The sequence below is a fragment of the Plectropomus leopardus genome, chromosome 16 (genome assembly GCF_008729295.1).
Source record: "Plectropomus leopardus isolate mb chromosome 16, YSFRI_Pleo_2.0, whole genome shotgun sequence".
Taxonomy (NCBI): Eukaryota; Metazoa; Chordata; class Actinopteri; order Perciformes; family Serranidae; genus Plectropomus; species Plectropomus leopardus.
Window position 1 is genome coordinate 12,077,501 of NC_056478.1, and position 14,742 is coordinate 12,092,242.

At 39.6% G+C, this 14,742-nt stretch overlaps 1 protein-coding gene across 1 annotated transcript; it reads left to right on the forward strand.

The window, feature by feature from the left end:
* Positions 1-227: 227 nt before the first annotated feature.
* si:dkey-206f10.1 (adenylate cyclase type 8) lies at positions 228-14,197 on the forward strand. The gene is given in 23 exon segments (XM_042503924.1): positions 228-383; positions 1,700-2,443; positions 3,039-3,188; positions 4,448-4,578; positions 4,778-4,827; positions 4,830-4,888; positions 4,984-5,111; positions 5,254-5,412; positions 6,649-6,742; positions 6,744-6,843; positions 6,846-6,886; positions 6,996-7,166; positions 7,251-7,349; positions 8,212-8,415; positions 9,163-9,255; positions 9,458-9,618; positions 9,737-9,818; positions 10,423-10,581; positions 11,281-11,427; positions 11,834-11,926; positions 12,027-12,141; positions 12,854-13,056; positions 13,988-14,197. Coding segments are annotated over 23 exon segments (3,549 nt in total).
* Positions 14,198-14,742: the final 545 nt, after the last annotated feature.

The window sequence follows — 14,742 nt, forward strand, 5'->3', positions numbered from 1 at the left end:
TGAGTTGTACTAACCATGACTAGTTTACTGAACGTGATGGATAAAATTTGTGGAGTATCCCTTTAAGAGTGACTATTTATTATGTTGTGAGAAAAGTCTGACTTCTTCTTCTACTTATCACCACCTTTTTGTTTTTTCCCACCTCCAACAATGTCTCTCGTCCCACTCCAGGCTGCGGCTTCCTCCTGATCTGAGACCAACAGATGAGGTCGGCTAAACTCATCACCATGGTGACCTTCTCTGAAACAACACAGGTCTCCCCCATGGAGCTGCGTGAGCCGACTTGTCTGACCGCGACCCTGTCCCCGGGGCTGCGGCGGAAAAAGATGCTGTGGCAGAACGCTGTAAAACACATTATTATCCAGCAGGAGCTCAGCGCCCAGGTGATTTATTATACCGCATCAGAAGATTTGCTGCATCCAGATGGAGCTGCTGCTTCTTCCAGTTTGTTTTCTGTTGTTTTGTACAGGATTGTGAGGGCTGTGGGTCCGGGGACAGACCTGGTACCATCTGAACTGCTGCCTTTTTCTACACAAACCAAAGAAAATTGAGCTTAAATGAAACTGTTTGATTGCAGTCACATCATGAACATAAATTATTAAGCCACTGCAGAATGACTCCAAACCATCCGATTCAGTTAACAAAACAAAAACTTCAAAGGGCCAGTTCACCCATAAAACCCCCAAAAAACCCAACCTACTTTCTCAATTAGTGTTTCTTGCTATACAAATAATTTTGGTGTCACTATTATGTACTTAGTATTTGTATGCTTAAAAGTGTAATTTTGTAATGCTGTGAAAAGCACATGAAATTCTATTTGCCTTATTTATACTGATGTGATAGCTGAAATCAGGCAGATAGATAGAAAAATAAAGCCACATGTGTACATCTCACGGAATTGAGAAAATGATGTAGTTTTTTTACACCTGCTTTGTAAGTGGCCATAACTAATTTGCTTTCCAATTTTAAAGACATACTTAACCCCCCAAAAGACCATTGGTACAGTATATCAATAACTCCCTGTGTTACACAGAATTAGTGAAGAAAATCTGTTGTTTTTTGTTTTTTTTTGCAAGACTCCAAAGAAGAATCCAAAAACTGGAATTGAAGTAATTCTTGTCTCAATTCTTAACAACAACAAAACTATGTTGAAACATCAGTTCACAAACTCACAAAACTTGTGCAGTACAATCCAAGTCTTAATTATCAAGTTGTATGCTCAGTACTTCACACAGAAACAGACAGACAGCTCCTTCTGATGGGGAACTAACCGCTCTCTTTAGCTAGATTCCAGTGGGTAAAAAAATAACTTTACATCGCTGAACATGGGAGCTGCTGGTCTACTAATGCCTCGATAAGTGGTTTGTTTGTGTTATTGTGTGACTTTGTTTTTTTTTTAAGATTTATTTCGGATTCACCAAAGTCACACAAAAACAAATTTCCTATAATTACCCCTTTTTCTAATTTTAAAGTCATTTCTTCTTTCGCAGCTCATTGCCTTCTTCAATTTTTTAAAAAGAAATCAAGCCCATTTGCTCAAGTTTTTAAAAAGTTACTATACAAATTGTCATCTGGGAAGTAAAGTATTTCTTCAACTCATCTCTTGACCGTTACATCCCATTTGTCGTGTGTAGGAATCGTATGAAGTCCAGCAAAAAGAGTACAGTAAACACATCTTATTTTCTGTTGTGTTTGACAGGTGGGTGTGGAACCAGCAAGTAAAATCTTTGTGACGGATGCCTACATGGAGGAGATCAACAGACAAATCCGCAACAAGGCCTCACGCGGGGTCACCAAACGCCGTTCCTCCACATTTAGAGTGCACCCCTCCCAGTCTCGTGGCTCCACCAGCACATGCAACAGTGTCAGGGGTTCTTATAATGAATACGCCAGCGATGCTGACTTCTTTGTGCACTGGGGCCACACAATTCATGGAGTCTACATACCCACCCTGAGGCACACCTTCAAGTCTCGTGATCTGGAGAAACTCTACCAGCAACACTACTCTCACCAAAGACGTAACTCTCTAGCCTTCACAAATGTAATCGATGCAGTCGCCAAGCTACACGTGTTGGTTCTATACTTGGCGTTGGCACCTGAGGCGGTCACAGACACTCTGCGTGTCTGCCTGACAGGCATTTTCATGGTGTTAGCTGTAGCGCTGTGCATTGTGGTGTTATCCTGCAAAGACTCCATGTCCCCACGGTGGCTCCATTACGCTGGTTTAGCTAGCTGGCTGTCTCAGACAATACAGGTGCTGGGAGGACTGGTGTATGGACTGGAAAAAGATCCATCGTGGTACGTTTTGTTCACGTTGTTCGCCACATACACGCTGCTGCCATTACCTCTGCTGTGGGCCATATGCGCCGGCACACTCACTTCAGTACTGCACCTTCTGCTGGAGGTGATGCACTACTACAATGATGGCGTGATTTTGAGAAAGGTGAGAAATTCTTCTGCCAAACTGATTTAAAACACTGTTCTTTGAAAAATATTACAAAGACAATTAAACCGACAGTGTATCTTTATTAAATAACATTCATTTATTACTTGTTTTTATATTAAATATTAGTCAGATTCATCACAGATAAAGATTTGTCAGAGCTAAGTCATATATATTTATATGCCTAGTTTTATTTTCCAGATCCTCATAATAAGAGGTAACTGCACTGTTTAAGGCTTTAAAAAAAATGATGGTGTAATGTCTGTCTATGCTTTTCCTGTATATCAAACCTTTTTTAATTCCCCTCTGGGTGCACCAGCATATTGTGCAGAGCAAGCCATGAATGTACTGTAGCCTATATTTAACTAACATTAATGGCAACAGTTTTTATTTCCACAATTATAACTCCATAATCAACTACAGTTATCACTCCATATCTACAGATATTGTAAACAACAAGTGCGCTGAATCCGCTAAATTTCCCTCTGATATCCTTCAAAAAGAAGACACAATTTTGTATTTCTTATTCTCGTCTTAGCCCAAATGCATTGAGGTTTCTTAGTCTAAGTGAATTAGATCTCTCTCTTGGATGCAGGTGTTTGCCAAAGGCCTGCTGTACCTGGGTATGAACACAGCTGGCTTGTTCATCCACTACCTGACAGACCACGCTCAGCGGCAGGTCTTCCTGGAGACACGGCGCTGCATCGAGGGTCGCCTCAAACTAGAGCAAGAGAACCAGAGACAGGTAAAGTGACTGTAGGTTTGCTTAGGTGTAGATTTTGGGAGGGATGCAGGGGACTTGCCCCACTCAATTATAGAACATTGCAATTGCAATTATATTTACATCACCAAAATAAATCGGCAAATCACCTGTAAATAGGCTTACTGCTTGAGCTATTCAAATCTCCTCCCACTGATAAATGACATTAAAACAAGTTAGACAGCCTGTTGAGCATCAGTTTGATATCAAACATTTTCAGAAATATGAACAAGATACTGGGAAAAAAAACTCCAATTACCGTCTAATTTGTAGACGCAAGACCCACTGATGTTTCTGAAAGAAAGTTGAGAAACAAAAAGCACAAGCCTGTTGTTAGAATTACAATACTAACGTTAATTTAAACTTCTGACCAAGATCCAAATTCTCCCTACAACACCCTGTTTCCAAAAAATACTGTAGTGACCTATAATTTAAACAGCAGAGTACTGTGAAAGGCCTCTGTCCTGTTGCTTCTATAGGAGCAACCCACAATGCATTGCTAACTACAGTATCAAGCATTTTTACAGGAATACGGCATTTTACTGTTGGAGATTGGCTGTAAATTAACAGCAACTGCTTAAAGATGCTTACATCATAAAGTGATGCAGAAAACTGCACAAATCGGTGCATAAAAGTTCACCAGAATGCAGAAAATTAACTGTTTGGAGCTAAAAATGTTCTAAGGGAGGACCCCCAAATCCTCCGTTTCATATGTGTCCTAACCAATAGTGAAACGAAATCAAGACCTTTGTAGGTAGTGAAACGAAATCAAGACCTTTGTAGGTTAATTTACGGTGAAGTGTCACGAAACTGAAATTTTTACCCTCCAAAAATTATAATAAAAAAAGGTTGATATTTGACACCATTTTTGATTTTACCATTTTTAATTTAGTTTTTTCCTGCCCAGGGACCACAGATGTAAACTAGCTTTTAGCTAAGCTAAACTAATAATAATAATAATAATAATAAATAATAATAATAATAATAATGATGATGATGAATGAAAAATAAGCAGAGAACAGCAGAGTGACTGTAGTAACAATAAGAGAGACAGTGCAGCTGATACAGTACTGCAGCAAATGAGTACTGAAACCTTTTCAAATATTCAATATAAATTAAATAATCAATATTTAGACAGTGTTAACCCATATTCATCATAATTTAAAAGATAAATAAATGTGTCTTCTGACCTGTGCTGGTCATGGCATACACTGTCAAACAGAGTTGATCATTTTGCCACTCAGGAGCGTCTGGTGCTGTCGATCCTGCCTCGCTTTGTTGCCTTGGAGATGATCGCTGATATGAGCTCTATGGAAGATGAGCTCAATCCTCAGGAGTTTCACAAGATTTACATTCACCAGTACAAAGATGTCAGGTATACACACACACACACACACACACACACACACACACACACACACACACACACATACAATGATAGTATTTTAGTATTTACAAGGCTTATATAAGAGGAATTTAGGAAATAAGAAATTCATAGCTTTTATTTGCATGTGTTCAAGGGAACCAAAAATGTTTTAGTGTTTCTTTTACAGCTGTTTTTCTCCTCTTTGCAGCATCCTTTTTGCAGACATCAAGGGCTTCACACTGTTGTCCATGAACCTGTCTGCCAGGATCTGGTCCGAACCCTCAACGAGCTCTTTGGACGCTTTGACCGACTGGCAGAGGTGAGAAATTGAGCTCTTGTTCTTTTTTGAGATAACATACATTTTCTATTCTATCAATATTTAATTTTCCATCCTCTAATTTATTTTCCTCACAGGAGCACCACTGCCTTCGGATAAAGATACTGGGAGACTGTTACTATTGTGTGTCAGGTGTCCCTAAGCCACAGCGTGCCCATGCCCGTCATTGTGTTGAGTTGGGCCTGGCTATGATCAACACCATACAGTCAGTCTAATCTCGCTTCTCGGGGATTATCATAACCATCTCTTGCAAAACAATGATACTTTTAATTTCACTATTCTATGTTTATGTGCAGAATGAGCAATTGCTGTCACTAAGTGGTTGTTTTACTCCTCACCAACACCAGATACGTGCGGACGCAGCTGAACTTTGACATGAATATGAGGATCGGGATCCACTCAGGTTCTGTCCTGTGTGGGGTGCTGGGCCTGCAGAAATGGCAATTTGACGTCTGGTCCTGGGACGTGGGCATAGCCAACATGCTGGAGGCTGGGGGCATACCGGGGTGAGTGGTCTCTGCTAGTGCCAGTTACCAGTAACAGTAGCCCTTCGATGCAACACACTTAATCTCTGCCTGGATTAACAGATATTTTTTATGGGACAGGGCTCCATCTATGACTCAGTACCCCTTTCTCTTTTGCCTGGATCCCACTGTTATTTTTGTATCTATATCTGTAACTTAATAAAAAAAGTTTTATAAGTCACATGATGCTGTGGCTGTGCACTTGTGGATAGGAACTGGCTCCTTCGGGCACGATGTAGCAAGAGGTGTTATTGCTTGTTACCCTCATACGTGGCCGCTCCCACGTGGCTTGCTTTTCCATTATAGTTCGCATAAACATGCCAATTTAAGACTATATGAAGATAGACAACACATTTCCAACTTCCCATTTGTCTATTAATAAACTCCACTTCTCCTCTTTCTTCCGTCCTCCTGCCTGTTACCTGCAAATTGATCACAGCTTGATATCTTAAAAGATGTCAAAATTTCTAAAATGCATCTCACGGAGAAAGGAGCAAGGCTGCACAGGTGTGAACTTTGCAGAAGCCTTTTCAGCGCCTTCAAAGTGTAAAAGAAGCTACATATGTAACTGACATCGCTTTAAAATGATGGCTCCAAGCATCGATGTCTCATTTTTTTAAAATGCCTGTTGCCTCAACTCCTCTCTCCTAAAGCATCTTCCTTGCCTCCCCTCCACAGTATTGATCGGAGGATTGAGCCGCTGCTCTGGTTTTGAGTTCCTGCCCGTTCATCTGCCAGCCCAACAACGAGTCAATAACAGCTAGAAAACATTGACATCAAAACTTCCCTTTTAAAACATTAAATCACTAATTAAAACCAAACTTGTTAGAAAATGCAGCATGATAAAAAACTACCTTAAAAGTGCAGATGTCATCTTTGGAAAAAAAAAATAATTTGACATGTACTTTGGTGTTTTAGTTTGCCCATGTCCCATCTGCTAACATGGAAGGTGCGGAGTTAATGTGTTATACTGCAGCTGGCCAGCAGAGAGGGATCGAGATGTTCTGGCTTCACTTTTACAGAGCTGTCATGCCATCTATCTTTATTACACAGTCCATTATGTAAACCCAAACTTTGGTTTTCTACAGTAAATGACTTGTCAAGTCCTGGGTCTCCTCATATATGGAAAAACAAAAAAAAAAAAAAGAAAAGCTAAGCACATTTCTAAAGTCTGAATGAAATTATACAACATCTCTGTTTCTATTCTCTCTCATCCAGACGCATCCACATCTCAAGGGCGACCCTGGACTGTCTGGAGGGCACCTACAAGACAGAAGCCGGTCACGGCCGTGACAGGAACGAGTTTCTGCTCAAAACACAACATCGACACGTTCCTCATCTGCCATCAGGAGGAAACGAACAAAGTCGATCCTGCTGAGCCCCCCAAAGTCCAGAAAAAAACAAATCGAACCTGGAACCAGAGCTGCCTTTTCGGAACGTCATCGACATGAACAGTGTACGTGCAGGGATACAAAAATATCGATAAACATGAAGCATGACTGAGGTTCTTTAACCATTAAAAGCTCAACCCGATTCATCTCACACCATCATTTCTCCTCTTACAGATCCTCGCCTCCTTCACCAACGGCTCAGTGCCCAACATATGGCATTCCACCTCCAAGGAGATAAACAAACGTATCAAGCACGCCATTGAGGTTCGAAGCAGTGATCGTATGCACAGGGAGCACATCACTCCTCTGACTCTGGTGTTCAAAGACACGCACATCGAGGACAAGGTAAAGACGCTGGTTCAGACGATGTTTGGAAGGAGGACATGAGTAAATGATGTAGATCTTTCTGATCTCTTTTGGTTTGTCCAGTTCTCCCAGATGAGAGATGAGATGTTCAACTCCAACCTGGTCTGCTCCTTCATCATGCTCCTCTTCCTCATGGCTGTCAGGCGCTTATTCCTGCGCCAGGTGAGAAGACACAGACACTGTCCACATTGAGAACTTCATTTTTACGGGTTTATCAGATTCAAATGGGCTATTTATGCCCTTTTATTTAAATAAAACTTTGTTAAGTTTTTAATCAGTACGCTCAAGGTCAATGATATTTTCACTTTAATATCACTTTTCCAGTAAACAAACTTGAACATGACTCAAGATGATCTCTTATGTTTCTTTGTAGTTTAATAGCAGATAAATTATCAACTGCAGCTTCAAGATATGATACATTCTTAATTTTATTTTATTTTTTTTAAAGTGCTGAAGAACCTGAATTTAAAGAACTGAACAATATCAACAATATCTAACTAAAAAAATATTAGCTTTAATATCCTACATTATGTGTAGGATTTGAAAATTACTTTCCATTGAATTAACTTCTGAACAAAACATTTTAAATAAACAAATAAATAAATTAATTAATAATAATAATAGCTATTATTATTATTATTATTATTATTATTATTATTATTATTATTAATGGTTGGTTAAACACATTATCGTAAACTTGTCTCTTATCATTAAATTACATGTTTAGTTTTTTCATTGGAAAAAAAAATCCTTTAATTCCCTTGAAATTGTGTAGATATAAAGCTACCCATTGGCCTTATTTAGTGAGCACAGAAAATAAATATGCAAAAGTGTCCCAGGAGGGAAATACTCAGCCATGGTCTTTACTGTTATTTTATTTATGATGTGTCTTGTAGCCCTATTAAAAAAGCAGCTTATGTTTTGCAATGAAATTCACACTTTTGAAAGGGGCATATGTCAAACACTTCCTTTTGTTTCTTAATCATGATATATTGTCCTAATCTTATCTTCCTTCCTCTTCCTCAGGCTGTACCCGGCTGTCCTCCAGTTCTCAGTCTTCCTGCTCGTCTACCTGCTGCTGCTGCTGTTGGCCCTGGCTGAAGAGTTCAGGAGCACTCCTATACTACTGCAGCACTTCTGCTGCTGGATCCATGAAAACAACAGTGCTCGCAACCTCCTCACCCTCACCGCCATTATCATGAACTTTGGGTTGGTCTCAACTGACATGGTGAGAGTCTGAACATCACACGGCCAGATTAATATACATTTAAAATGTTGAATACAGTTTATCTTCCTGAATAATTTTTTTATGTTGCTGTCCTGGTTGTGTCTGTTCTTTTGGAGAATTTTCCACGTAAAACTGCCTTTTTTTGGCTTAATTCTGATTTATAGTCATATAAAGGCTCTATGCATTTTCCACACAAATACAACATGCTGACATTATTAGCAGTAGCCCACAACATTTTACATTGCATGAGTTAGAGTTTTTCCTCTACTCATATGAAGCCAGGAACAACAACAGCAAAATTTAACTCTTTGAACCCTGAGCAAATTGGCTTGATTTCTTTCAAAAACATGGGAAGAAGGCAATACGCAAGAAAAGAAGAAATGACCCAAAAATTTGCATTAAATTAGGAAAAAATACAAGAAAATTACCTAAAAATTAGTAATTAAAAATGAAAACCAACAAAAAAGAAAAAGAAATTTAAAAAACTAATTTTTTTTTTTTTTTAATAATTTGGTGACATAAGTTTTAATTTTTTGTAACAGATTATTATAAATATAATTTTCCCTAGCTTTTTTCTGTAGACAGTTTTCCCCAGCTTTAAAAAAAACGATTCTTCAAATTTCTTGCAGTTCATGGAACATTTCCTACAAAGTAACATATCATCGTCGTAATTTATTGTTTCTTATCTGTGAAAACGAAGGACTTGTACACTGACGTGTGTATTTTGTGCTGTGCGTCTTCATCCAGGTATGGTGCATTCTCACAGACACAGGGGAGGCTGAGGTAATGGACAGAACGAACACAGCTGCACGTCCACTCACCATCTGCACTTACCCTGAGGTAAAGATGGCATTACTTTAAATATAAATAATGTACAACAAAAACATCTATCAGCACAAGCATTTGGTCTCATATTAAATAAAACATCACATTTTCAACTAAAAGTTTTTTTTATCCAATTTCCTTTTTTCTTCAAGAAATGTAAATGCTTTTCTTTTCCTCAGTGTCTCTTATCTCTTTTTCCCTCCGTCTGTCTCCTAAGGTCTTCGTATTGAGTGGTGTTATCGCCATGGTGACCTGTGCCGTGTTCCTGCGTCTGAACTCTCTGCTGAAGCTGGCGGTGTTGCTGCTGGCAGTGGCTGTTTACTCCTACCTCATCCACCTGGCCTTCCTCACACTCACACGCCATGATATGCTACACAAGTAGGTGTAAAATATACACCAGCCACCACAGGTTTTTCTCTCTTTAGTCACATTTTTCCTCTTTTTTTACTTTATTTACACCTGTATCTTCTTCCTCTCTTTATTAACCTCTGCACAGGTCTCACTATGTCAGGAGAAAGGGAATCTCCATCCTTCTTATGGTCATGTTTATTGTTGCTGTGTTCTACAATGGACGGCAGGTACTGTTGAACTCTGCTGCTGTTTAGTTTAGTTTGCTTGTTGTATTTTTAATTGCAACATCTAACCTGCATTATCGAGACCAAATCTATCCACTGCTGAACTGAGCAGATGTGTAGAATAGAATAAAATATGTCTTTATATGTCATTGCACAAGTACAATGAAATTGAAAGGCAATCCTTACAGTGCAAAAGAGATATAAAACTAAGAAAAACTACAAAAAGGTAATAAAAAACTGTGAAATAAATCATTTAAAAACTATAAAATAAATAATTAGCAGCCTCAAGCAGCAGGCAAGAGACACATTTTACACACACACACACACACACACATACACACTCTAACACACACATTCACATTCTGCAGGCATTGCATATCCATATCAGTGATTAAACTTTTGCATTGTTTAGTGTGGTTATGTCTCTGGCATAAAAAGTGTTCTTTAACCTGTTTGTCCGTGCTTTCAATGGCCTAAAGAGGGAGGGGAGGGGAGAGGGAGGGGAGAGGGCAGCCGCTAATTTTCTGGGCCGTGGTGATGACCCTCTGGAGTATGTCCCACTCAAGCAAGTGACCTCTGATAGTCTTATCTATCTTATACTTTCCAGTGGGAGGCCACTGCCAGACTAGACTTCCTGTGGCGTCTACAGGCCCAACAGGAAGTAGAAGACATGAGGGAATTGCGGGAACACAACGAGTGTTTACTACACAACATCCTGCCTGTGCATGTGGCACGACACTTTCTGGACCGGAGCAAGAATGATGAGGTGCTAAAGACACAACCTGAGCCTCTTTGTACACATGCTTTGTCTCCTCAAATTATTTGGCCTTCTTTGCCTTTGTCCAAATTTATCCAAAAGTAATAGTTATTACAATTTGCCAATAAAGATAATATTTGATAAATAATAATATTTGTTTTAAATTCTAATGTGCAATTGTAAATATCAGAATATAATTGCTGTAGCTGTGGGTTTAAAGGGACAGTTCACCCCCAAAATGAAAAAAAAGACGTACTTTAACGCTTACCCGTAGTGCCATGTATCAATCTAGACTGTTGTATTGTGAGTTGCCAACTGTTGCATATAGACCTCTGCCTTCTCTCAAATACGTAATGGAGCTAGATCACTCTCAGCTTGTGCTGCTCAGTTGATCAAAGATTTTTGGGTGAGCTATCCCTTTAACACTGTTTCAAGAAGAGCTAATGAAGACGATGTGGGTGAATATTTTTATTTTAATAGACATATTAAATGGAAGGGAAATTAAGCAAACCTCATTTTAAGTTCCTATTGTTTCAATGAAATCTGTGTTATTTACTGAATGCCTTCACACAGAAAGGTTTAATGTGATTTATTGAACTGCTTAACTTTCAGGAAGTTAACTAAATGTCTTACTGAATAGATTATTCTATATAGAAGTCAAAAAAGAAGTTTTTAGAGTGAACATGAATGACGCAATTTTCATTTCAGGAGCTTTACTCGCAGTCCTACGATGAAGTTGGTGTTATGTTCGCCTCCATTGCTGGATTCAATGAGTACTTTGAGCAGAAAGAGATCAAACATGAGGGAGTGGACTGCCTTCGACTACTGAACGAGATCATTGCTGGCTTTGACGAGGTGAGCGTGTGACCTAAACTGTAAGTGTGCCTGGTTTATTCAGATTATTTTTTTTACTCTTATACGGTACATCAAAATGTGAATAAAGCGAAATACTCAGAGTATGGTATTGCTTTTGAAGGGTAGAGAATTATGTGTGCAAAGCAGTATAGTATATTTCTGGTTACTGAGAAATACAAACATTCATTCTCACTCATCTTTTAAATATCTGCAAATTTTAAATATCTTCAGCTATAAGAAGAATTCTGTCTTCTCCTACATCTTTAGCTGATAAGAATAAAAAATATAGAGGCAGGGGCTTTAATCCAGGCCATACTGTTAACAAATGGGATTGCTACCCATTGCACAACTCTACATATGTGGTTGTGGTCTAATTTTATGTCTTTATCTTTAAAAATTCCACAAGTTGCTGGAGGAGTCCTATTTCCACTATGTGGAGAAGATCAAGACCATTGGGAGCTGCTACATGGCAGCCTCCGGGTTGGCCCCAGACAAACAGGTATGACATCTTAAAGCACAAATTCAGCTATTATTCTGCCTTACCATCATTTGCACCTTCTTTGATATCTTATCTGACTATCTGTGTTTATCTTTTTCAGGGATCTATGGATGAATGGAATCACCTGAGCGAGCTGGTTTTGTTCGCGCTGGCAATGCAAGAGACCTTGAGAGAGATTAACAGGCTCTCTGCCAAAAACTTTCAGCTGCGTGTGGGTAAGTGGCTAAGTGGCTCACCACCTACACACATAAACAATGGACAGTTGATATAAACTGCTCTCCGCAAGGGTTTCTTGTGCCAGAGATTTAAAGGAGTACCTCAACTGCAAAATGACTATTTGTATATCAGTTACTCACTCGGTGCATTACATTTGTGAAGAAAATTGTTTTTCTAACATGCATCTAGAATGAATAAAGAGTCCAAAAACTGAGAAAATTCTTGATGTATTGGACTAAAAGGAGGGCACGTTTAACAACAGGAAAAGTATATCGAAACATCCATTTACAGAGATTTAATCCAAGTCTCATTATTCAGTCAAATGCTCAGTACTTCCCAAACACGCATTTTCTCATTTTAAAACACATGCACGGACAAGTAGCAGGGTTGGACAAGTATGTGCGTTTGAACTCTGCTCGGTGGAGCCGAGCGTACGACTGGATAAATGAAACTTGGAAATGGACGTGAATGGAGTTTCGCTGTTGTTAAACGTGGAACCCTTTTACTCCAAAACATCAAGAATTTTCTCAGTTTTCAGATTCTTCATTCACCATTGAGGCATGAGAAAAGACAAAGTTTTCTTTGTGAATTCAACGCAATACTGGCTGACTAACTAACATACAAATCATAATTTTGTGGGTGGAGTATTCCTTTAATATTATGTAATTATTTAACTAAAGTAAATAACTTGTCTGTGTTGGATTGAAATAGGCATTGCCCATGGGCCGGTAGTGGCAGGGGTGATCGGTGCCACCAAGCCCCAGTATGACATCTGGGGGTCGACAGTGAACCTGGCCAGCCGCATGGACAGCACAGGCGTGAGCGGGCGCATCCAAGTACCTGAGGCCACGCGCAGGATCCTGGCAGAGTGGGGTTTTGTGTTGGAACTACGTGGAGAAATCTTTGTCAAGGGGGTGAGTGGCTGATGTTAATTTACTGTCATTTGTCTTTAAAGGGACAGTTCACCCCAGAATCAAAAATACATATTTTAACTCTTACCTGAAGTGTTATTTATAAATCTAGATTGCTTTGGTGTGAGTGTTGAAGATATCTGCTGTAGAGATGTCAGTCTTCTCTCGAATATAATGAAACTAGATGGCACTCGGCTTGTGGTGCTTAAAGCGCAAATAAATACATAAATAAATCAGTTGGAAAAAATCAACAGCAATGTTTCTTTTCAGAAATCATGACACACAGACCTTGATGTGAACAGTTTCATGTAGGAAATACTTTCTTTCTACCAAACTACACCAACCAGCCGTATCATTGCACAGAAGGAAGCGTGAATCTGATAGATGTACAATAAAACCTTGACACCAGGTTCTCAGACGGTGTCTGTTCAGGAAGCATGCATCTACTGGTAGATCACCTTGCACAAGCCTCAAAAATTGGCGCTTTAAACACCAAAACTCCAACACTCTGCAACTCACACCAAAATAATCCAGACTGATAAATAACAATACAAGTAAGAGGAAAATATGTGTTTTTGATATAGGCTGAGCTACACCTTTAAGTACAGTGAAATGGGGGACCATTAGGTTGCCACAAGTTCAGTTCAGGTTCGGTAAAGTTCAGTGAAGTTCTTTGTAAAGGTTGTGCAGAGGTGTCGTGAAACTGTGTCAAGCTCAGACAAATAAAACAAGGGAGACATCTACTGGTGAAAAGAAACAGTAGACAGATGGAAAAGATGCATCACTGGTCAGGAAGAGGACATTATTGTATAATGTATAAGATATATAAGGTAAATGTATTGTAACCGTATTTGTGAAGAATTTCTGATATTAAAAATCTTGAGGGTCTTTGAGAGAGGATTACCACACTTTGTGACCGCTGCTGTCATTGCAGGTGAGCGAGCAGCAGGGCAAAGTCCGCACCTATTTCATCAGCAACATGCGCAGCAAGAGGGCCAACCTTGGAACAGATGGTCGCATGGGGGGGCGGACAGGAGGACGCATGACGCTTGCAGGAGTGGTGTTTGGTCTCGTCCAGGCCAGACACAAGGAAAAGATGAGAGAGACCAATGGGGGGTTCGGTCTGAAACCCTGCACCCTTTGATGCTAAGGGGACTTACAGGGTCAGCAGGTGGAGGAGGGCACAGCGCAGCCATATTGTTCCTCCTGGTTTACAGTTATATTTTGCCATAACTGAATTAGCTGCATGAATAGAAAAGATGGTGTAGCTGTCAGAGCTTTTTTTTTGTCCTGTTGCCCCCATGATTGTGTCCTCCTCAGCTTGCTCTCAGCTAAAATATATCAATGGTTTTGTATTGCGCTTTTTTATTTATATAGATTATAAGGAACTCGCGTATGGACAGATTCATTGAATTCTGAAGCTCTTTGAATGCAGTGCTGCTTTCTGTTTTTTTATACCACTGCGCCGGCAGCAGTCATGGCCAGAGGCATTATGTTTTTGGGTTGTCAGTACATACACACGTACGTACATTCACGTCTGTCCATCCGTCTCATTCTGGACGCGATATCTCAAGAACGACTTGAGCGAATTTCTTCCAATTTGGCGTAAACATCCACATGGACTCATTTATGCTGATTAGGTTTGGGTGGTCAAAGGTCAAGGTTATTATGACCACATCTGTCTCATTC